Consider the following 24,827-nt stretch of genomic DNA (forward strand, 5'->3'; position numbering starts at 1 on the left):
TCTTTCTGGAATCATTGGGAATGGGGGAAAAGAGACTGTAATCCTGCAGGCTCACCCCAGCATGTGTGAAAGAAGAAAGGAAAGAAAATCCTTTTCCCAAGAATGATTCAAACATGCAGCCCAACATCCCCATCTTGTGCTCCCTTCCCTTGTACAGTTTATCCTGGCGGGTGATGAAAAGGCTGTGCCCTGTATTGGCAAGCAGACAGGCTGCTGAAGCTGAACTAAGCATAAAGTGAAGCTTAAAGTCATGGCCTTCCTCCCAACAAGGTTTGGTAAGCACATGGCACAAGTAAAAGTGAATATGCCAAATGCTGCGGAAGAATTATAATACGGATTACAATGCATATTAAAACTTCCCTGATACCCGATTCTGATCAAAACCGCAAAACGTCTTTGTGTTTTTTTTTTCTTCTTCTTCTTCTTCTTTGTAAATGGTGAAACATATCGTTTGGCAAGAGACGGCCATTACTGTCAAATATTAGAAATTATCGTTTTTCGCCTGTATATAGCGAGATCAAAAAGAAACCTAGACGAAAAACATCGTTTTTGTTCATGCCCCGTTTAAAGTCAAGCAGACGACAGAAGCAGACGACAGAGGCAGACGACATCAAGCACCATTCCCCTTTCCACTCAGACCAACATCGCCGCGCACTACGCGTCCCAACACACATGTGTAATCAATCGTTTCCAATTTTAACCCCTTCCCCCCGCACCTTCCCAACAGACACGACAACAACAAAAATTTCCGTGACGACACAGATAGATTGGCCGCTGACAAACAATCGCCAAAGTATTTCTGCTCCGCATTCCACGTCTGCGCGAAAAAAAAAAAAAAAAGTGCGTGCTAAGAGCTCCACACGCACGTGAAGTGCACTTGGAAGTTTCAGGAAGGAGCAACAATGAACGAGAGAGAAGAAAATAGAGGGAGAGATGCTTCCGCGGCCGCAAGACTTGGGCACCGGCGACATAATAGATCCATTTCGGCCAGCATATGGGGGGGGGGGGGAAGAAGTCTGTGTGTAACATCACGCGGCGCAGCAGAAGGGCAGTGTTTGGCAGTGTCTCGCCGGCTCTGCCACCTGCCGCCCGTGTAGAGTAACTGCTATTCTTCTGCCTCTTTTTCCTGCCTTTTATCTTCATTTCCGTTCTTCCATACAATTTTTCTTTTTTTCTAAGAAAGCCCGGAGGGGAGGTTGTAGCATCAGCAAAGAAGAATGCCTTGAAGAGGTGGAGGCCTCAAATTCTCAGTACGGCTGCGGCGGCAGCGCACACAATCAGCGGAACTAAAGAATGATCTCGAACCGGGGCGCCGCCAGCGGAACGGCTGCTACGTCCCTCCCTCCTCTGCTTCCCCTCCCCCCCCCCCACGACCACACGTTTTCTTCCCCCTCTATTCAGGATTCCCCACCACACATCCTCACAGCAAATACAAAAAAAAGAAAAGAAAATGACAAATACGGATCAAGAAAAAAAGTTGGAGGAAAAAAAGAAAGAGAAAAGAAGGGAAGGCAGAATGAATAGCTGGGGCTTCTTTATTATTCTCAAAAACCATTAGGAAGAAGATCTCACCCCACCCACCCACCTCCCCGTCCTTTATTTTCCCCTCTCCTATCCACCCCGCTGCCACTTCTGCATGTATGTATATATTTATATGTATTTTTTTTTTACAGATGCTACCCAACAACGCCTCCTCTCTTTCCAGTCTCCCCCTCCACATAGCAAGTCATTTATGAAGCATAGCAACAGGCGCCCTCTTCTTATCCCCCCCTCCCACTGGCAGGGATCACTCAACCATATATTCAGTCCACACTTTGATCAAGATGAGGGGTGGTATTCCTGAAGCGAATGTTGCAAAGAGGGGTCCCTCTGCTTTTCTCCTTTCTTTTTCCTTCCAATCTGTGCTCATCTCTTGAATTCATTACATGTTCATGTAGACGGTGGGAGAAGTTGATGGAGGAGGAAGGGGAGGGGGGGTTGGCGGTATGCGCCCTCTCGTGGTGGCGCTAGGAAAATTGGCAGAAGTGGTTGTGTGGGTGTGTTTGAAGTGGCTTGGCTTTTGCACTTCCCTTCGACCGTAGAGGGCGGGTGTGGGTTTCTGCTAGCTGCTAAGGATGCAAGTGTTTGAGGGGGAGAAGCGGCCATGCCAAGGTGTGAAAACCCCTTTCGTTCGTGTTTGTGATTTAGTGCTTCGGCGAAATCGCAGGCGTACTTCTTGCACGCCCTAACTTGCGTGCGAAAATGTAAGCGAAAGCGAGAACTTACTTAAAAGAGAACATCTTCGAATTTACAAGTCTACATTTCGTCCGCCGTAATGACGGTATCGTTGTATGCGGTATCGTTGTAAGCGTATCCTTCTGCAGAGAGCAACGGAAGAGTTGCGCGTGATGTCACCGCATTCCAAGGATTGGGTGGTTATATAATACCCTTTTATGCGAATATGTGACCAAACCTAGACGAAGTTGATTGATTGATTATATCGACAAAGTTGCGTTGTCTGTTTCTTTGTGTCACAAACTTCCCCCCTCCGCATCTAGTGACTTCCCGCATCCCCCACATATTAATACACAAGCAAACATAGAGGGTCGTCCCCGAGGACGACGCCAATCACATAACAGCTCTACCCGGATTTATCCTCTAGGGGTAACTATTCATGAGGATGAAGCCTCATCAGCAATCTCATGCGAGGGACGTGAACGAAGAGAACCCGTTCCCTTTCTTTTTTCCTGCGAGGGGTTACAGATGGCGTCACGGTCGAGGGGGTAACAGCGTGTCCGTCCCTCCCGAGAGAGGTCGCCACGCGTGACCGCTCCCGGTCGCCATTACGCACCGCTTGTTACTCACGGCCAATTATCGTGGGTTCGCTCGACTCACTGCCGCCGTCTCATTGGCATGCAGACAACAGATAGTTTCGTCGCCAATTCACTTACCGCCGACGAACAGCCTAATTCCGGCATATTTCTTCCTCCTCTCTCTCTCTAATGTCTACCGTATGAACTTTTAAGTTGTGGTGGGAGCAGAAAAGACACGACAGAGAGACGCTTGACTGCCTTTTTTTTTTCTTCTTTTTCTTTCTTTTCTTCGGATAGCAAAGCAGCTAATTTGAAGTGATGTATGGCAACAATAGAGGTTGTAACTTTTTCCCAGCAGCTTTACGGTACCGTTTACTTGGTAAAGTTTTAAGGGGGCATGTCTCTTTCTCATGTTCCTGCGGGGGGGGGGGGGGGGGTGACGTCGTAATTTATGCCAGTCTATTGAGTGTCAACAAATATATATATATATATATACTGAGTCGCAAAATCACGATATTCTGAATCACAGCTGCCTCTTCTATAATTGTTGTGCCTCAATGTGTGTCCGTCCTCTTCAGTCCGTGTCTCCCGGTTCCCTTCGTTCAACTATGTACCAGCTATGTATCAGCTATGTACCAGCTGTAGCTTCGCCCTTGCCCTTCTGCGTTACGTTAAAAGGTTCGTTAAACCTCTCCAACCACTGACTGCCGCAACGTGCACACTCTTTTCAGCCATGAAAGTGAGAGACGAGAAAGAAGAAAAGGGACGTCAATTTCGTTACAAACAGACGTTTCACACACCAGCGGTTCTGCACACGCCCCACATCAAATTTACCCCCCGACGTGCGTGTGTGCGTGCGTGTAGACACAAAAACCACAAATCGATTCGAACACACACAAAAGGTGCCCCCGTGAATCTTCCCGCATATCCATAATCACTGGACCGAAAACTGACTTCACTCCCACCACTATCACACACACACACACACAACGGACGCACACCACGACATCTGGCGCACGTCCTCCGCAGCAGTTCGTCCCCTTCCACGCACGTGCGCATGCCCCCAACTGCCAATCAAATCGCACGGAATTAATCGCACTCACTCCACGCGGCACGTGCGCACGCGCTTATCGAGCGCGGGCAGTTTAGGCACACACTACAGATCCCACTCGCTCACTACGCCGGTTTAATTTTTCGTTCGGCAAGCACCCATCTTTTCTGTCTCTCTTTTTCGTTGACAGAGGGAGCGGTTGTTGCGTAAGTTAACAAAGAGGGTGGGGTAACATTATCACTCCCACGATCGTAATGGGATTCACTGCAGGCTAGAGTTCCCTTCCCGTCGGACTTTATCGTTCTCGTGCAGCTGCTGACACAACTGGGATTAACGACAACTGGTCACTTAGATGTCCTCGGTCGAAAAAATATCGCCGATTAAATTGGGCTATAAAAGTTCGGCGCCAAGAAGCTTCGTCATTATTCTTTTTTCACGTTATCTCCCAGGTCGGAAGTTCCAGCAATAAATCATGGTGTGTGTGAGAGAGAGAGAGAGAGAGAGAGAGAGAGAGAGAAGAAAGAAAAGAAAGGTGTTGCATATTTCGGCGCGTGGTTGCTACTACCTGCGACAAACCACAGTTAGCCTTTTCCAGCAAGGAGAAGAAGAAAAAAACCAAACACAAAAAGATTCCGAAAACACGTAAACCAAAGGACGCGTATGACGCGTAAATCAAACACTTCAACGGAGTCGGCACTCAAATGAAATGAACACTCGAATTTGCAACTGGCTAGCGTCTAAAATTTTGAAATCTCAATTACGTTCACACGAGGAAAAATGTTACGGCCTTCCTATAAATAAGTCGTAAGGCCGGTTCATTTGACAAGACCACCTTTGCGTTTGACTGATCTTTCCTCTTTGCCTTCGAACAAACATATACTGTCCCCCACCGCACCCCAATGCGAATAGAGTCAGCCTTGCTTCTAACGGAAGATACAGATTACCTTACCACACACACACACACACACACACACACAAACACAAACACATAAATGGGATGATGATGTGGTGCGTCATTACCTTATCAATCAATGATGCTGGAACGAGAAACACAATACGTTCTGCGAATTCATCGCTTTTTGACTACGCAAAACTTATAGTGCACGATACGATATGCACATATCAAATTAACGCATTCATTGCTTAGGGAATGACACTTTTGAAAAGTAAAGTTCCGGTGATATAAATCTTCTTGATGCTTCAAATTATAATGCCATGAACGGACAGAGTCGATAAAGGAAGAAGACTAATTATGCGAATCCGCGTAAATGGCTCTCGTTTACGAACGACAGCTACTCAATAGTAGAGGTAATTACGGTTCTTGCAAGCGCACAACGCGGTTGCACTATGACCCATTTCAAATTAGTGTCGAGCGCACGCAAGATTAATTGGAATAGAGCGCTGGCAGATTTATAGAACGGCCGCCCATCGGAATCTATGAGAGTCGAGTGTGCGCCTTCGTAAAAGATTAAAAGTAATACAAAAAAGGCGACGGAGAGATTCCAACGAAAAATGGGGTGCTTTGAATCAGAACTCTTTAAACGAGAAACTCCTTTCGCGAGAAATACGAAACAAAATGGCGACGAGGGAGAAAGAGAGAGAGAGAAAGAGAAAAAAGAAGCAGACGACGAAAAAGAAGACAGACGCGCATTTCAATTCCGAAAGCGCTCTCCCCTGAGCACACACAAACAGGCGCAAAAAGCCTCTCAGTACACGAGCCCACGTTCGTAAGCACACACACACGCTGAATGAATAAAACGAAGAAGAATACCAAAGCAAACATCGATGGAACGAGTGGCAGAAAATAAATGGATGAATGGGGGAAAATACCAGGCAAATAAAAGCACGAAAACAAGAAAAAATCAACTCACATGTCTCTCCTCGGTGCTATGAACTGCATCGATTCCACGAAGCCGTTACCATGGCGACGGAAGCAGGGGAAGAAGAGGAACAGGAAAGCAGGACGTGACGTCACGTGCCGCAGTACCGGAAGTTGCAGTTTTCCACCACGAGATGGCGCGTCGACCGCACGACGACGACAGGGAGCGCACGAGAACAAAAAAAGAAAAAAAGAATCGCAAGTAAAGGAACTGAATGAGGATTGGCGACTGCCTTCGATGGTAAAAGAGGGAAAGAGAGGCACTGTTGTCGCAGGATGAATGTTTGAAGAGGGAGAGGGTCGAACACAGGATAAAGGAAGCAAAACAAAAGAGCCATTATGTTGTCAAAGCTGCGGCGCTTGTTTTCTCTGAACAGGAACTGCGCTTTTTTTGGTGTCGTCTGCTAACCATTGCATTCGCGTCGGGTATCGCTCCCTCTATCGCAATTCGAATGAGTTGGAAGGTTTTATTCAAAAAGGGGACGCACAGATGTGCCTTTTGTTGCCGCGATAGGATTTGAACGTTGGCACTTCGCTTTTTTATTTGGCTACTTTGCCCGTCGCTGATAAGTGCATAATCGATCCCCTTGTGGGTTGCGAATGGTGACACCTCGCTCCCCCCTTCTTCTTCTTGCTTCACGACTCAATATAATTTGTCAGGATGCCACATGACGTCGAACTCCATATCGAGTGATGAATGCGGAGATGACGCGAGAAGAGAACCAAGTGGGAAAATACAATGCAGGGGTAGTGTCATTTGGCTGACCTAAATGCCTGCTCCCTGTGAAATTTGATCAGTTGCGACATTCGAATGCTCGACAGGAAGCTTGCAGCCGCTCTTTCTTTGTTTGTTTGTGAGTCTGATCCTTCTTATGTTCTCGCATATTTATATCTTCAGTCTGGGAACATATGCCAAAAATTTCGCTTTATCCGAAATCTCACACTGTCTCGACTGCAATACATGCGTTTCGACCCCGATTATTCGAAATCCCATGCCAGCAGACTCCGCCTAGTTCGAAGGACGATCCTACACACTAAACAAAGATTTTCTCCACATAAATTAAAAGGCTGCCAAAATGTTTGCTTGCTTGCTTGAATACTTATTGCCGTACTGTGTTCGAGGCTACTGTCACTGTTTTTGTGGCACTTCCGCTTATATCGAATTCTTTTTTGCGGTCCCGCTTGCTCCGGTATAACGAGAGTTTACTGTATGTTCGTATAGAACACTGTTCACTTGCAATGTTCCGTTTACGCAGAATGGGTTCACATCGTATAATCACAAATTATCTCACCAGACGACGACCTCTTGTCGTCGGGCGGCTGCGCTGCTGACGCCGCTGCTGCTGCAGCGGCTGCGGCTCGGTGGTCCTTGAGTGCGGCGGCTGCCGCCGCCGCCGCAGCTAGGTGTGAAGGGGTCGGCGGCGGCGCACCCAGTGACGAAAGTGCTAGGAGTCCCGCTGCCGTGCTGGGCGGGAGACCTCCGCCACCTGGAGGCTGAAGACCTGCCATGGCCGCATGCGGCAACATGGGCAATGGAGGTGCGTGCGCATGCGCAGGCATCTGCTGGGCATGCATCTGTTGCTGCACATAAGGGGAAGAGGCATAGTCAAACACTGTGCAATCAGTCGGATTACTGTAAAGGTGCCAACGCCACAAAGAAACAGAAAGCCTGCTTAACGCCTTCGTGATGTCATCTGTTCCAGCCAATCGCGGCGGACCATTTCAAGCACAGGCTTTCTGTTGCCACCAACGGCTGTACATGTGGCTGATTGTGGCTCGCTTCCATAGTACGACCGCCGAAAGCATGTTCTGATTGGCGGGATTTAGTGACTACGTCACATCGTTTCAGCGATCGGGCTTTGTTTACTCTAGGTGGCGTTGCAATGGCCCAGTTTGCTTTCAAATGCTCGAGTGACATATGTTTGCAATGATGCGTGAGGGCTACGACACTGCGCTCCTTCTGTAAACTAGCGATCAAAATATTTCTGTCTCGTTCGTTGCTGGGTTAACGTCTCGTTTGGGCTGAGTCTTTATTTGGGCCCATATCCTTGCTCGTTACGGCGTCCGACCACGTGACAGCGTCATTGGAATGCTCAGCCCAAACGATACATACATCACCAGTCGTTTCATAATGGCCCAAACAAAGCACTCAGCCAAAAGGAGATGTACAACATCACATACATTTTGATTGTATCCTGAAGGGCCGAAAGGAGAGTTGGCCAGATCCAAAGAGAGAGATTGGCCTCTATAGGACTTCAACTGCGGAAAGATACAACCAGGTGTGACCACGTTTGGCCACTACGACAAGTTCACTTGGTAATGCAACTATTTTGCTATTATCTTAGTATATATACTGCTGTGTACAAGATACTTGTGTCCATAGGTCGACACTTTTCTAGAAATTCATTCAACATCACATCACAGTGGAGCTTACTCACGGCCTACCCCATCACATCAACACCACAACCTCCATAAGACTATCCACCACACAATCAACATCACAAACCATCAGACTTCAACATCATAACCCCTGATTGGTCATGAACTTCAAAACCCATCACTGGACTTCAGTTTCACAATCGATCATTCCACTTCACCTCCAAAGCCCATCATCATCTAACTTCAACATCACATTACATCATAGGCCACCATTCAACATGAACTTAAACATCACGATCGCTGCCTATCGCTCAATAATCGCACAATTCTCCATAATGTGATCGTGAATGATGCCCATCAGTGAATTTGCCGACCTATGTGCTTGCATTCAACTGCAAGCTTTTTGGCGTCTAGAAGTTATGTGTGAAAAGCTCCACTCACCCCTATTATAGCATTCAATTCCGTCATAGTAACCTGCTTCGCTCGTTCTACTGCTGCTGCAACTTGTTGCTGGTGCTGAAAGGTGTTTTGAAACTTCAAAAAAAAGAGAAAAGGCTCAAATGTCAAAGCAGATTTCCTCCTCACCTCTTGCGAAAGAAAGGGCAGAATCTGTGCGATGATAGCGTTAAGTCGCTTGGCAATCTCTGTCTGCAAACGTAAAAATAAATGCCGATGAATTAGAAACATTATGTAGTTAAGTCATTATTGTCACAACACAGCAGTCACTCACTTGTGTACAAGGAAGCCTGCAACGGGTCGGGTAAGTTGCAACACATCACGCTCAACGCAACCATTATTGCTTGCAGAAGTAAGCTGCATAAATCCATTATAACTAGGGTTCCGCGTTTTCGATTTTAACCGGAAAACACCGAAAAACATACGCAGATAAATTGGCCATCATTCGGTTTTAACCGGAAAACGCCGAATACAAAGGAATGTCCAAGGAAAGAGGAGCTCTGCTTTCACTATTTAGGTACCACCACTTCGCTGTGTAGCAATAAAGCGCATGTTACTGGTGTCTCACGGGGGCTAATTTTGTATAGGTTTCTGCGGGGTAAAGCATGTACACGCCAGAAAAATCACCGAAAAACGCCGATTTCAGGACAATAAATAAACGCCGAAATAGATATACGCCGAATCCTCCCTAAAATAAAAACACAAAGCGCGAAACCCTAATTATAACACAGTGCCTCGCTTGAGCCTGATGGGCATGGTGCACTTGGATAACCCCGAATTAAGTCACCACCCCCACCCTTCACCATACAGCATTGTTATCACCCCACCCCACCCCCGACATGCGGCACCAGTTGCCCCGCAGCTGCGAATGTGTCGCGGCATTCGCTCGGATACATTTTATTTCCCCGAGAGATCATCAATATAGCCACGGCACATACAAAGTTGAGCGAGCCATCAGGGTATTTTAGTTCCGCTTCTCAACCGCGCGGGGTCGCTGCGTGCATGTATGTGAGGGGGGAGGGAGGGAGGAGGGGACGCAAACAAGCAGCAGCACTGAGACGTGTCCAACCGTTTTCATCACGGCGTTGTTGTGTTGGTGGCCGACAGCAGGTGTTGTTCAGAAGCGACCGGCTCGTGAACTGGCAAACCGACTGTGACGGAGCTTCACGCGCTGCCGCCGACCCAGCACGATGGCGGTCATGCCACCGTGCAGGGCACGCTTCACCGACGACCCTGCCAAGCATGGGGCAATGCCGTATAATACGGAGATGCTATGCGACAAGGCACGGGAAACGGATATGAACCCCCCCCCACGCACACGGAGTAATAAATGCAGACGTCGTCGATAAAAATCGTTGTTAGTGCAGCGAATCGTTCCGAAATCATGTACGAATATTACGATGCGCCGGTCCACCTGCGTCAAAATGGCGTGGCCTGGTACGACTGGAGACTGGATTTCACTTGCATGTGGCGCTGGTCGTAGAAGAGGTAGGATTTAGAAATGACAGGACAAGGTGTTCTGGCAAGTTTTTGGATCGCGGCGGTTAAAATGTCAAAGTTGAGCTAACAACAACAATAATAATAATTCGGCAGCGCATGAGACCCCATCCTCCTTCTCTACTCTGCGTAAAAAAAAAAAAAAAAATACAGAAAAACTTATTTCATATAGACGATGCTTCCTTTCAAGAAGGAGATCGCCATCCCGTGTACTGGTACAAGAGAAGTCTCTTATTTGGAATATTGTGGATTCTGTAAGAAAACTGAATGATCATTTCGCCTGAAAGGTGGACCAAAGGTCTACATACATGTTGTGAAAACTCAACCAAACTTTGTCAACACCTTTTCAACCAAGGTGTAACCCGAAGAAGTGCAGCCTCCTTGACAGTGTTTTTTTTTTTTTTTTTTCACGTCGACAAACTTTGTCGCAAAAATATCATAAGCGGTTCATTTACAGCAGCTGTATTAGCTGTCACGGGGCTGTAACCAACCCTACTGCCTACACACAACTGAATCGATGTCAGTATATTTATATGATTGATTAAATAAACGCTCTAATCTTCCTGTCGTCCTCTTTCGTTTCGTTTTCACGACACAGAGTAAACGCGACACGCTTGTTATATCAATCGCGTCCTTAAAGAAAAACACTTCAAATGCGCGGATGAATAACGCGATCACTACTATAATATTATCCGCGGGACTGAAGCCTTTCTTTTTTTAACAGCGTCGCTTCCCTACTTTCGACGATTGCGAAAGGGATACTCAAACACGTGCTCGAACGGGAGACCGAAAAAAGGGTTGTTGTAATACTTGTTAGCTTGCAGCGACAGCGAAAAGGAATAACCCCCTATTCAATACAGTGGCAACAGCTCTTGACAGCAGAAGAGAAAGAAGCGAGACGGACAAAAAAAGAAAAGAAAAGAAAAAGAAAGCTATATCCGTTTTCCCTTCTGGGCGACGAGCCGGAAAGACACGCGAAAAAATACACCAGGATACGATATAACAACGTGCTTACAACAGCTTCTATATAATGCAGCAGGACAGGGATATTGTAGGAGGGAGTATCGGGGAGGGAAGAAAAATGCTGCCGGAACTGAGTGAGCGATTGTCTGAAATGGAAGAGGGAAGGTGCCAACCAGGGGAGAATGTTTCGGGGTGTTATTTGTAACGCGGCGGGGAACGGCGAAAGGGAGAATCGCATCAAAAGGACTGCTGTTTGTTCGTGATTACGTAATCGGCATAAGAAACAGTATACCGTGTATTCACACGAGCGCGACATCCTCACGGAATATTCTAGTTGAAGAAAAAGCGAAAACACTGCTCACAGAGCCTAAGTTCAGTCCCGTGTTATGTTGAGCATTCACACGGTGCAGAATATCGGGAGTGGCGTACTGCGCATTTAGCAGACGACACTTTGCAGACGACACTGTCAGCGTGTTTTCCTGTCGTCTGCTACGGAATATCTTGCGGCTGTGTAGCAAGATATTCCCCACGGTTAGCAGTGTACGTGAAGACACGACGTTGAGCGTTCACGTGACAGCAGAAAGCTATGACGCGTTTCGCATCTTCCGCTTCTGGGGGAATGTCGCTTGTGCGAATACACGGTTAGTGGCACAAAACGCGGTCGCATCGCGCGTTCGACTTGGCAAGGACTTCACACGCGGACTGGCCACTACTTAGCCTGGTGGTCAGCCAACAGGGTCATGAGGAGAATTCTGACGGATGACATCATCAGCTGTCCCCATTCTTTCTCGGCGATTTCCGCGATGCCGTTTCTCAAGTTTCCTGTCGTGTGCGCTTGATCAGGGCACTCGACGGAATCTTGAAAGCATGACGCGCGTATCTTTCAAGCGGGCGATACAATGGTAGGGTTAGGGTCAATTCTGCACTATACGTTCCACTTCGCCGTGTTGTGAAACCTGCGTGACTGTGGCATTGTACATGGTATTGAACATGTGGTAAAAGTTTTCTCGTCGCTACAATTAGCATCCTAAAAGAAAATGACTTTTTTTTATTCACGAACTAAAGTTAAATACATTGCGCAATCTAAAGGGAAAGGGAAATGGCTTTTTCATTTTTCATTCCGCCTTAGCGCCGCGAAGCAACTGTGGCTATGAGCGGCGTACAGCCGTGGACAGATGGAGAGAGGACAGCAGGGAGGAGTGGGGGACGGGAGGGGTATGCGTCCTGGGCCGACTTCAGGGGGAACTGTGCCGACATTCGTCTGAAAAGTCTTCCGGGAAAACCCGGGAAAAACCTCAGACGGCACAACCGGTGGTAGGATTCGAACCCACCACCTTCCGGTCTTCAGCGCGACCTTGGCAGCCGAAGCGGCTAGCGGCGCATGAAGCTACTTAGGGTAATTGCAGGAAATGGAAGTAAATTCGCAGTATACAGGGGTCGCTCAACAAAGTGTAATAAAAACCAGAAGCATCCCAAGCAGCACAACATCTTGGTCCAATATTGGACCGATATTGACAATACTGGCCCAATATTGAGCCGGCATTGCCAATATTGGTCCAGTATTAGGCCAAGATGCTGTGCTGCTTGGGAATATGAGTATGGGCTTTGCAGTATCGGAGGACACCCGTCATCCGAGTTTTTCTTTTTCCTTTCTTCGTAATTATTCTTGGTAGTGTTTATTCCCCAGGGGCTGAAACCGAAACAAATATCGGTTCGAAAAGGATTCGGTTCCGGATACGGGTTTTTATCGGTTACGGTTACCGGTAACCGAAATATTCGGTTCCTGCCGCGAACATGTGTCCGCGGCCTATACAAGACCACGTGACGTATATGCAGGCTCTGAAGCGCATGTCGTGAAATGGAAGCAGAAATTTTGCACGTTATTTTAGCAGTAACAGACAGCAGTGGTGTGCTGCCTGCTCACGGAAAAAAGAAGAAGAAAACAAAGCCCTGCTAATTTAAGTAGAATTTGCAGATTTTACATAAGATTACACAGGTTTACTGCAGATTTTGAACTGCATGGTTATAGCACCTGCCATTGCCACGAAAGCGATTACCACACCTTGTGCAGGGGCATGCTTATTACTTTAGTGTCACGCCGAGAATGCTGAAGTTCTTTCGCCAGCTCCGCAAACAACGTGAGAAAGCGAGGCTTGTTTTCCATTCTTGACTCACAAAGTGAATGAAGGCGAATGAATCACCTCCGAGAGTTTGCACAAACGCAGACACGCTAGATATAGCAGCACAAACAAGCTATACGGGTACCGCTATTTTAAAAAGCGAGAAGTCCTATACGCGCCAGGCGGTTTTCGCACGACTTTATACACCCACGTTCGAGTATCAGACAAGCATTAGAAGCGATATGAAAGATATTCGCATGCAACCCCAATAATGCTCCGGGCAGCCAACAATTAGGAAAAAAAGCTTGGCCGTGATGTTTTTGGTCACAAACAACAACAACCTCCTCTCTCTTACAGTTCAAAGACCCCACGTCCGCATATCGCCTCACGCATTGCAGAACCCCTCTCTTTTTTCCATACGTTTACATTATTTCTTAGAAGTGCGGTTAATTGCTGATTAATCATTACCAAGTCGTCCGGAGAGGGGGTATATCCAACACGAAGAGAGCGACCGCGTTTTCGCAAGTTCATCCGCGGGTAGGCGCCACCGGCGTGTGCGATTGGTCGCGCCAATTACGGCACGACAGTGCCGCGTTACGGCGACGACCGGCAACAAATTACGCCTCGTTTCTTTTTTTTTTTTCTCTTTTTTTTTTCCTTCTACCCTGCCCTGGTTGCAGGCAAGGCCGAGAAGAACGAGTTGGTGTACCGTGAACACGGCCATTTTCACAGTTACGATGCGAGCGTTTCTTTTTCTACGGAGCAGCGCCTCTCGCCGGCTTCTGGATAGTTTTCCACCTAAAAGGCCGTTGCGGCAATTAAGCCTTACGCGCCGTTCAGGTGTGGAAGGACAACGCAAAACAAAATATATGAATATAAATACGGTGTGAACGTGAGAGACACGCCGTGTGTATGGCACACTAGCGCGTTGCAGTCGGGGGATGGTGGTGAGGCTGTTTAGCCAACAGCGATACTAAGTAATTCCCTTAGGGTGGCGTTTAATGAGTGTGTTCTTTTGCTGCGTGAGTGGCTTTAATTATACGTGCGCGGACTGGGGCGGTTAATAATTGGATAAGGTAAGAGTTATACTGCAATAGGAATCAGTCTGGCGCCTTCCCAACACGGAGAACCCGGATGATTGTCGGTTGCCTGCTTTATAATCACACCACGAGAGAACCCGTACACATGAGTCAGGCATATTATTACAGTGGATGAGATAATTTTGCGATCAGCACCACGATAAAGATAGAGAAAGATGGGTGCGATTTGTACGCCTTTCTCGTGTTTGTTTCTGATCTTACCAATCGCCCATACTAATGCCCTCAGAAACTTAGCACGGGCGTTTCTCTTTTTGGCATCTCGGGCTTTTCCTGTTTATCAATATGACCTGGCACTGCTTCGCTATAGGAAGATTCCTAACGACGTTCAGTATGTCCACGCGGGTTGACTCCCTCACGATTGAAGAATACTTCTCAGAAACTGGCAAACACCCTGCGACAGGTTACGCCTTGTAACACGACGCCTGTTACTCTAATCGTCCGCCCACTCTCACGTTATTACGCCCACTTTCAACTTAAATATACCCTCCCACTTTTCCCACGCTGCTCGTCAGCCAGAAAACAATTCCCACTCCGCCCTTTCATCATATATATACGCTTTTATAAGTGCCCTTCTCTGACCCCTGATGCGGCAGAGGCGACACCTATCTTCTTTCCATGCCCACGCAGGGGACTTCTCGCGCTAATGCAGACGGCTTAACATAGCAGACGTTGTAATCGTCGTCTGCTATGTTAGGTATCGTCCCAAAAACAAATGGCGCACCAAAAATGACGCAGCACCACCCGTGAGCAGTGGCGGGTCAGGGAGGAGGTGATCGCTCCCCCCCCCCCCTCTCAAAGGTGAGGGTGTAGATCAGCCCCTGTCCCCGAGCTCGATGTTACCTTCCGACTGCCAGAACCCGTCACACGACGGTGGCGAATTAACTAACCGAAAGCAGACGACGGAAACAAAAAGGTTGCCAGCCCATAAAACAAGAAACAAGCTAAAAGCGACGCCAGGAAATGAGAAAAGACTGCTTGTTTCGCAGTGTGAGCGCGTCATAGTGGAGCGCCATTTCGCCCCCGTCAAAGTAGTGGGAACAACAAAAACGTGCAAGGGGAGGGGAAGTGAAAGACCGGAGTGTTGGGCAAGAAGGAAAAACAAGCGAGTCGCATCGAAGCGTGACCGACGGCAGCGCCGCGTCGCGGATGATCAGCCAAGCAGTGACGGGACGAACCGAGGCTATGGTGGGATTGTGGGGGGAGGGGGGGGGAGTTCTAACAGAGAAGTAGCGTAGGATAGGACGCATTCGCGGTTGAGTGAGCAGACGTTAGCTGCTGCCAGCGTCGATACGAGGGGTAGTTTATAGAGGCACTAGATCACGGTGAGGCGGGACAGTGCCGTGGCTCAATAGATGATGTGTCGGCCTTTCAGCACTAATGACGCGCTCCATCGAGCCAAGCCTCTCGATCATAATAACGTTTCTCTGATGGAAAAGTACGCTCTGTAGATGGGGGGATGCTTGCGTCTGCGCTAATTACCGTTGGAGAGGAAATTATAGCGAGCTTTGGGGTACGCGACCAACTTTTGTTGCAGGCTTCCGTCGCTAAAATCGTGAGGTTGTGCGAAGGGGGACTCACCTGCTTGTGCATTTCGACGTTAAGCCCATAGCTCATCTCGTAGTACTGAAAGAAAAAGGAATATATATATATAAATAAGCCAGGCTGCATACACGCAGGAGGCGCCGGTCAGCAAATAGAGTCGCGTCTTGTTTTTATAAAGGAAGGACCACTCACCATCACATAGTGCCTCTGCATCTCTGTCTTTTCGCTTGCCAGTTTTTCGCACTCCAGTTTGAGGCTGTCAAAGAAAGACAAACAAACAAACAAAAAGTATAAGTAATGAGTACCTTGCAAAATATATAGGTTTCAGCTTAAGCTCTAAGGAAAAAAGAACAGTTGGGGAGGAGCTACAGCTTTTGCTCCATAGACCTAGAGTAGTTACAACTTTTTGCTAGATTCCAATTACGTACTCCCCATTTCAGTTCCCGGACATGAAATTTACTCCTCAGCACTACAAATAGTCCATCGTAATTAGTCCCCAAATCTATGATAACCTCAATCAAGTCATGAAAGGGACTTATGATCGTGACAACTAGTTTTGTAGTGCAGTCTTCAGCGTGATCACCACATACGTAAAGATGGAATGACTAGTAATACACTACTATAGTAGCGACTATAGTAAAATTAGACTACCTAGGATTAGTAATATAATAATACACCAAAACACTATGCTCTACTAAAGCACTGAAAAAAAAACGAAAAAAGGGGGAGGACAGGATTTTAATCCCACGAATAATTTGATTACCTGTGGTATTGCGCTTGTAGGAACCCGAACTCCTCTTTGATTCGGTCGCACGACTCTGTCACTGTGAATTTGAAAGGCTGGCCCGCTTGCTGTGCAGGACCCTGGACGGAAAAAACATGATGATGATGGTGATGGAAACATGATGAAAAAAAAAATCCATGTTTACTGTCTAGCAACTCAAATTAAGGACACGAGGAAACGAGGAGGAACATTCTATCTGAAGGCAAAATGTCAGTGATCACTTTGCTTTTTCCACAAGCACGTAACCGAACTCCTTTTCATCCGTTTCGTCAGTCGCAACCTTCGACGGTCCAACGTTATACGACCCCACGGCGGTAATGGCCATATAAAAGGCAAACTGCACTTTGTTCAATTACATTTTACGAGCAACCAGAGCCATACACGTATCACTGCTGCAACGTTGCACAAAAAAACATCCCATCGACACACACACAAAACAAGAAAAAACGATCCCCCACATCCAGCGAAGAAGAAAAAGAAATCTTCCCCTCGGTGACATCGCTACTTCGAAAATAACGCGAAACCCACACACACACAAACAAAAACAAAAACAAAAATCGCCAGAAATGCGATTCGGAATTCTCCGCACATGTTTCGCCTGCAAAAAGGCAAAAGAAATGGAGGAAAACAGGACAGGATAAATACGGGAGAACAAAAAATAAAAAAAAGACAGATACGCAAGACACCCACAGAAAGACATTAACTCCCATCCCCCTTTCCCTCCAAGCGATAAAGCGAGCCCAGAAAACATAAAAGAAAGGGGGGGGAGGGGGTAATACATGTAATAATAATAATAATAAGAGAAAGCAATAAAAACCAGTCACGCCGGCGCACTTCGTATATTACCGCTCTTTACGAGAGCCACCTCCGTTCGAAGCTTATGTTTTCATATTATATTTAGTGCGGGCATTCACGTATATAGGGATGGAACTCCGCCTTCCTTGTATAGTTACGTGTTTTTGGACAGAAATAAAAGCCCACTCCCTTTCTCCCTCCCCTCTCCTCCCTGTGTTTTTTTTTTCTTTTTTATCGCTGTCTTTTTTTTTTTTTTTTTTTGTGTTCTCTTATCTCTCTTCCTGTCCGCAGATCTAGATCTGACGAAAGTGAAGTGCCCGCTGATGAATGTTTTGTGCTGAGAGAACGTCCCTCACCCCCTCTAGTGTATTGATTTATTACCTCCTTGTGAACCGAGGTCACATCGTATAGCCTGTCAATCTCTCCAATGTTTATCGACCAGACTGTGTATCGGTTATCTTCCAACGGTCTCTGGAAGCGATATTCTGTTCCGATTGAGCGGAATGCGGGGGTAGTAAGGGTATATAGCTGGCTATACGCCAAGTTCCTCTGGGCTGTGGGGTACCAGCGGCCACCAAGGACATTGGATATAAGTTGCCACAAATAACAATACACTCTTTTAAAAAAGGAGTGTATTGTAACTCCTTTTTGGGAGTAAACCCTTGCCACGTATATCAGCCCCTTTAAAGTGTACGATTACTCTAAAAAAGGAGTCTCGTTAACTCTCTAACGAGACTAACTAACTCTCTAAGACTAACGTCTCTCGTTAACTCCTTACTGGGGAGTAACTGTACGCTCCAAAGGGAGTGATGCATGTGGCAAGCGTGTACTACGCCAAAAAGGAGGTACAACCCCCCCCCCCCTTTTTTTTAAGAGTGTAAACGAAGTACCACAAGACGGAGTAACATTGTCTATACTCTCGATACCTAGATTTCTTCGATCATTACGCCTGTTTGTGAGCACCGCAAAAATGAATACATTATCAATTTACTCGTATATTTGTATTTTCTTTCCTCGTTATAGCTCGGATATCAAGTATCTCGCTCATTAACGCCGCTATTCAAAACAAGAATGTGCGCACCTCAGCACCTGGCAAAACCGTCAATTATCCCATTAATGACGTCATCACAATTAAGCCCTGCTTCCTTCAAGAGGACAATGGGTCAAACAACTCATTTATTCCACCTGCAACACAATCCTCTCAAACTTGCGCAGTGTCGGTGTCATTATTATTAAAAACAATGCGGTCTCAAAGGTCGCAAAGAGATTATCCAGTATTTAACCTCTAGGAAAACTATCGTGTATTTGTTCCCAGTCCGACTGCCCCGTAATCGCATCTGCGAGACTCACAATGCGCTATTATATACTACGAGCCTAACAGGTGTACGGTGCCTCTATAAATGCTGCCATATAGAAATAATGTCCTTCTGGCTGCTGTCCTTTCTGCTTTGTTGCAAGAGGAAAGGACATGTGTTGTGGTCTCTCTCTCTCTCTCTCTCTCTTTCTCTCTCTCCCTATAGCCAGCAATGTACATGCAGCGAAGCATGAAACGTCCTCATAAACACCACATACACGTTGCCGTACCGGATAAATTGCGTCGTCGTGCACCTGTGCCTTTTCCGTGTGTGTGTGTGTGTGTGTGTGTGCGTGTGTGTGTAAAACACAAAATGGCGGATTCCATACACGCACGAAGCGATCAGCCTACACAAGTCGTACGATATACGCCTGTATATAGTTGAGGGCTGCATGATATATGGATACATGATGCGGAAAGAGAAACGGGATATTGTGCAAACGAAGGCACTGATATATTGGTGAGATAGAAAGAAAAGCGTAGTGTGAATGGATACCGGTTCTATACAAGAGAACCAGCATATACTGTTATGTTTTTGTACGCGCGCGTGCGCGCTATTCAGAGCTCTGGTTGTTCAATGCATGTCCATTTGTTACATTGAAAGGTCTTTTTTTTCCCCCTCTGTACAGGACATATTTTCTATAGCCGTACAGAAACGTAAGATACGGACGTGTCGTCTATGTACTTCAGGATTGTTACGTCAGAACAGCATTAGTCCTGCAAGCACATTCAATTACAAACATAGGGTGTACGGATGGAAAAATTCTTCTTGCCACAATGAGTGGGTGTACTACGGCAAAACTTTATCACATTTAAAAAAAGAGGGTCAACGAGAAAAAATAAAAACGCGGCACTCTTCGCACACGTTAACCAGGGAGCTTGAAAACGGTAACTCTGTCCCACGTAACGAACAGAAGCTCGACACAGCGAGCGAAGCCGAGAAGAAAAAAAAAAAAAAAAAAGAAAGACGGCTGCAACAACGCACTTTTGAAAGCACGCTCTTCCAGCGGTGCGAGAAAATTGAGCATCAGTGGGGGAACGAAGATAGAAAGAAGCTCCCAGACGCCACGCATGCAAACACAGGCAGTCATTCATGGAAGGCAACCACACGTCAACGAAAGAGACAGAGAGAGAGAGTGAGAGAGGCGGGTTAAAAGAGCCGGAACAAACTTGGAAAAGAGGAATACAGAAGCAAGAGCGGGTTGCGCGTGTTAGTTATTAGGGTATATTGTGGACACGTGGAGACGTTGATATACGACGACGACATGGCAGTGAGGCACGATCTAGTGTACGTGCGAAGAGTAATTATCCTCTCGTCGCAGGATGTCCGGCCTAAATGAGCGCCGAAGCTGCTTTCCTCACAGACGTTTTGCCTGAACGCCCATCCAGTTGATGTTGAGATAAAAACATTATTATTATCTTTATTTGTAATGCCTATTAGCGTATTTTCATTCATTACATTACACCTTAGTAACGTATGACGTCATTTCTTAAAGCCGACAAACTTTCCTCAAAATGACAGGCTCCTTCTGGGTTTGTTCTTTGCTTTTCCCCCTTATATTTGCACCCTCTCCCAGGTCTGACGAAAGTGAAGTGCCGCAGGCAAGGTAGTGGATAAATTCCACGATGGAGAGAAGGATTAAGATGCGTACCACTGTATATGCCATCGGCGACGAAAACGGTTTTCTGAATGTTTAATCTCGGTTTTGCGACTGGTACCATTATAATACTTATACTGTACAAAGAAATCCCATGAAAGCACACTGGACAGCACCAACGCCACCTATCACTCCTTCGCCACGTCGACGGAGCCGCGCGACAGGCTTTGTGTGGCTTTCCATTTGGCTCATGACGGCTCGACTGCATTGCTATACAGCCCCGAAAGTGCGCTACGTTGTGATTGACGTCCTTTATCTATAGGTGGCGTTGACAGTACTCGAGCACCTCTGTCGAGGTAGAAGCTGCGCATATCGCCCTCCTCCTCGCCACGCATGGCAAATCTATATATTCTCGCATATAGGAAAGCGGAACACTTTCAATTACCGTCCACACGTGCAAGCTTCGAAATCCACGCCCTAAAGCGGAGGTGTGGTCAAACATCGCTCGCAACCGGTTCACTACCTACGTATCCTTACCGAGAAATTAAACAAAACCACCGAGTCGTTATAGACACCTCGCCACACGAAGATCCGTTTGTGCAAATCGTTCGAAAGATTTCCCTTTCAGCGTTCCAACAGGATCCGTCTATCGGACAATCCGTCCCAGGAAAGATCAATCGGGCTGTGCGAATGGAACAGACAGAATATACATTAACTGAGACCTATTACGTGACATCTAGGACCGGCTAACGAAATCCATTACTCCCCACTAAGTATATACACTGCTTGACGGAAGAATCTTCAAAAACAAAGAAGAAAGAGAGAGAGAAAGAGAAAATAAAGGTAGTACACAAGCATGGAAATTGACAGCCCTATACAGCTGGCTAACCTTTTCAGTGACTTCTTTCTTTCATAGCACACAAGCATGACTTCCGTGTGTGTCCTACATGGCCCAGCCTCACTGTTTCACAGCGTTACGACAAAGTCTAAATCTAATTGCAGTGCACGAAAGCGTAATCTCGAGTCGCCTACGAGTATATACCCTCACGATCTTTAGAACCGTTGAAGCGTGAGAGCGTGAGAATGCCTTCGGCTCTTTGGAAGGTTTGCAGCTCGTATTGTATAGATACGCGGGATGAAGATTAAGATATACGTAGTCTGGCATTCACCAGGAAGAGCAAGCATGAGAGGATCTTAACACCGTATCGGCTCTCACATCAGGTATGTTTCGCACGAAACGCTTAAAGATCGAGATTCGGAATGGGATAACGGGTCTTGCGTACTAATACAGATCAAAGGAAAGTGATAACGTAATTCTCGCGGCTACGTTCACCGTCAACATGTTTTCAGGCTATGTTTTCAGGAAAATTGTCCAAAGTTTCGGAGTGAATGCGAGATGCGCTTCAAGTGCGAGACGGTATTTACAAAACAGCCTCATTTCGTAAAACTCGGGCAAGGGCAACTCATGCAAGAGCGACGATGAAACGAAGGAGGAACGAAAAAGGAAGCGGATTATAGGCTGCATTCTGGCTGGCATGTGGTCGACAGATGCAGAGTACAGTCATTTGTAGCGTTGCCAAACATGCAGCTGTCATGATATCCACTCACAATATGAGATAGAGGTATACAGACTGGGAAAGCGTTCTCGGAAATTACCTCTACCTGTGTCGTTTCTATTTTGCATTGTGTGGAAGCGAATACGCACCACTTTTTTTCTTCTTTGTTTTCCTTGTTTTATATATGAACAGGTGCACCGCAGCGGAAGAACACAAACTTTGCTGCGTATATTAATAATAATAATAACAACAAACACCACTTTAATTAAAGTAAAGTGGTGTTTGCCTTTGTTTGCCAGTACTGTTTGCCGTACAATTTGTATCTGTTTCACTGTTTATTTGTTGATACCGAAACAAATAAAAACAAAAGAGCAAGACTCAAGACGGAGAACCGGTTTTTTGATAACACAGATCAGATTATACATAGGGCCTGATTTTTTCGGGTTTTATTTTTGGCCAAATTCGGGTGATATTTTTCATTCGAAAATTCGGGTGTATTCGGGTTAAATCCCGTTACGGCATATTCTGTCGTCAGGAATTCGGGTGTATTCGGGTGATTTTTTTTTGTTTAATAAAAATTTGTCTTAACATGGAACTAATGTTTAGCAATGTTATCAAACTTTATTTTAATGCGCGCTTATGAGTGTGCCACGCGACCCGGATGTTTTCGGGTAGATTCGGGTTAAACCCAAATTTTACAGATTTCATTCGGGGGGTAGATATCGGGCGGATACGGGTTTAACCCTAAAAAGTCAGGCCCTAATTATACACCATTACTCTCTCTCTCTCCCTCATGCTCGCAAAGACCTTTTCCTTTCTTTCTCAACGAAGCAACGAGGCAACAAACCGCACGAAAACGCAGAACTTCTCCCACCGTCAGCTCATCAATGATACGTCCCGCCATGCGAACTCCCTAACTCCAACACGCACACATACACGCGCATAACCTCCACGTGTCACACGCCATACATGACCGTCACGCCATACCGCCCCCCCCCCCTTTTCATCTACTTAATACGAGTCCCTCCGACCGAAGAGCACGTTCACAGAGACAGCGAACGCAAACACACCAAACCATACACGACCAGCAGCACGGACTTGGTTGTTCTACTCTCGATGCACGTACTTCAATTTCCAGTTCCACGTTTCCTGCGGGCTGCATCGAATGGGAAAGAGAGCTGCTCCGTTAATTGCATTAATTGGCCACTGCCACGATGCTGGGGGAACGGATTCATTACGGCCGGTTCTTTCCCGGCAGCTGCTATCAATTAGTATTGATTAATTAAGGCTTCGGCCGTTACTTTGTTTTGCTTCCTTTCTCTCTCTCTCTCTCTCTCGCGATACATGCGCCTCGTTGGAAGGGGGCCGCGCCCAGTCGATCCATGTATATACGCGACGAAGGTTTGATTCGGATTAATGTGTCGAAGACCGTGTTATGTCTGGCTGTCGAGTTTCAATTATGAAGGCCTTCGCTGTCGTATATACGCAGTGGGATTGGCGATAGGCGCGCCCACTGTGGGAGCGAAGAGGATAAAAGTGGTTTATGCCAAATACGTTTGAATGGGGTAGCTTTTGTATTCAGCCCTTTATTGGGCACGCTGTAGCTACATAATTTCACGGATCACGTGGTGGTGGTACTGTCACGATACCCTACAGAGCTACCTAAGCAGCACAACATATTGGCTCAATATTGGCTGAACATTGGCAATACCGGCCCAGTATTGGTCCGATCTTGGACCAGTATTTAGCCGATATATTTTGCCGCTTGGGTACGGGCGGACCTACGGTGGTTAGTCAGGTATCGCTGTAACATTTAGGCATCAACCGAGTAAATAAATTAATAAAAAAAAGCAAGAATATTCCTCGTTCTTTGACCTTATTTACAAAAATGCTCGAGAATATCATGCACGATGTCTCGTTGGTCAACGGAAAAAAGAGCCAATTATTTTTTCGACCATTCCGAAACCTCGAACACCATGCTTTCTTTTTCCTTCTTTCTTTTTTTTTTTTTTTGAGGGAGAGAAAGAGAGAGAGAGAAACAAACCACTCCTACAAAGTCCTTGACATCTGCATCTCTCAATTATACGATGCCGCTAAGCTGCTAGATCCCTCCCCCCCCCCCCCCCCAAGAAAAAAAAAACAAAATAACATGCTGACAAGACAAATCGCTGAAGTGGAGAGAATGCCGACATCAACCTCCTCCCATTCGCATTTAGACGAGCGCCAGGCGTGTCAATCATACCCCCTTCTTACAAGCACGCCGCATACACAGTGACGGAAAAATGTTATAAACGCCTCCCTCCACGACGTACACACACACAAGGCTGACTGACAATGCGTCTTCTCTTGCTATTAGGCCGGGCCATGCGATGGAGACGCTAGATGGCGGGGTGACAGCTCACCGAAGCGGAAAGCAACAACCACGGCCTACAAAAGAATAAGAAAGAAAACAAAAAAGGAAGAAAAAAAAATAAAGAAGGTGAGGAGGAAGGAGACTTCGCGCCTTTCAGGTAGACCCCCGCATCCTTCAGACGATGTCTTCTATGCCTTTGACAAGTTGTGTATTCAGCGAAGGTTGTGTTTTCTTTCTCCCTCCTTCTCTCTCTCTCTGTCTTTTCTTTCTTATAGAGCTTTCCGACACGACAGGAAAGCAAAACGTTTTCCGATATATCCGCGAAAAGGAGGTCTTTCTTTTTTCCTGTTATCTCTCTTTTTTTTTCTCTCTCTGTCAGATTCATTCCGGGGTTCCAAGTTTCGTAATGAATTCAATGCGTTCGTTGTGCATTCTCGGCACGGCTCGGAGTCATCAATGTGCTACTATACAGCAACACATCAATGCTGGCGGCGTTTTGTCCGCAAATTGCTCAGAGTCATAAAAGGGCGGTGATAAACGACTGAGTCTTCTCGACGGGTAGTACACTCGTTTCTTTTTAAATGTTTTTTAATGTGCAGGCACAGAAG

At 46.5% G+C, this 24,827-nt stretch overlaps 1 protein-coding gene across 11 annotated transcripts in view; it reads right to left on the reverse strand.

The window, feature by feature from the left end:
- Window positions 1-24,827, reverse strand: part of LOC135369794 (transducin-like enhancer protein 4) — a 42,029-nt gene that overhangs the window by 14,058 nt on the left and 3,144 nt on the right. For 4 of the 11 annotated variants that reach the window (XM_064603318.1, XM_064603314.1, XM_064603316.1 and 1 more), the window contains exons 2-9: window positions 16,543-16,643; window positions 15,972-16,035; window positions 15,816-15,860; window positions 8,687-8,749; window positions 8,543-8,635; window positions 7,904-7,981; window positions 7,015-7,303; window positions 5,715-5,737 (exon numbers count right to left, since the gene is read on the reverse strand). In XM_064603318.1, the coding sequence (XP_064459388.1) occupies window positions 5,715-5,737; window positions 7,015-7,303; window positions 7,904-7,981; window positions 8,543-8,635; window positions 8,687-8,749; window positions 15,816-15,860; window positions 15,972-16,035; window positions 16,543-16,643 (756 nt within the window). The remainder of the gene's footprint in view (window positions 1-5,714; window positions 5,738-7,014; window positions 7,304-7,903; window positions 7,982-8,542; window positions 8,636-8,686; window positions 8,750-15,815; window positions 15,861-15,971; window positions 16,036-16,542; window positions 16,644-24,827) is intronic. The other 7 variants (XM_064603323.1, XM_064603317.1, XM_064603324.1 and 4 more) reach the window with 5 other exon arrangements.

This window comes from Ornithodoros turicata, chromosome 10, assembly GCF_037126465.1.
Source record: "Ornithodoros turicata isolate Travis chromosome 10, ASM3712646v1, whole genome shotgun sequence".
NCBI classification, from domain to species: Eukaryota; Metazoa; Arthropoda; class Arachnida; order Ixodida; family Argasidae; genus Ornithodoros; species Ornithodoros turicata.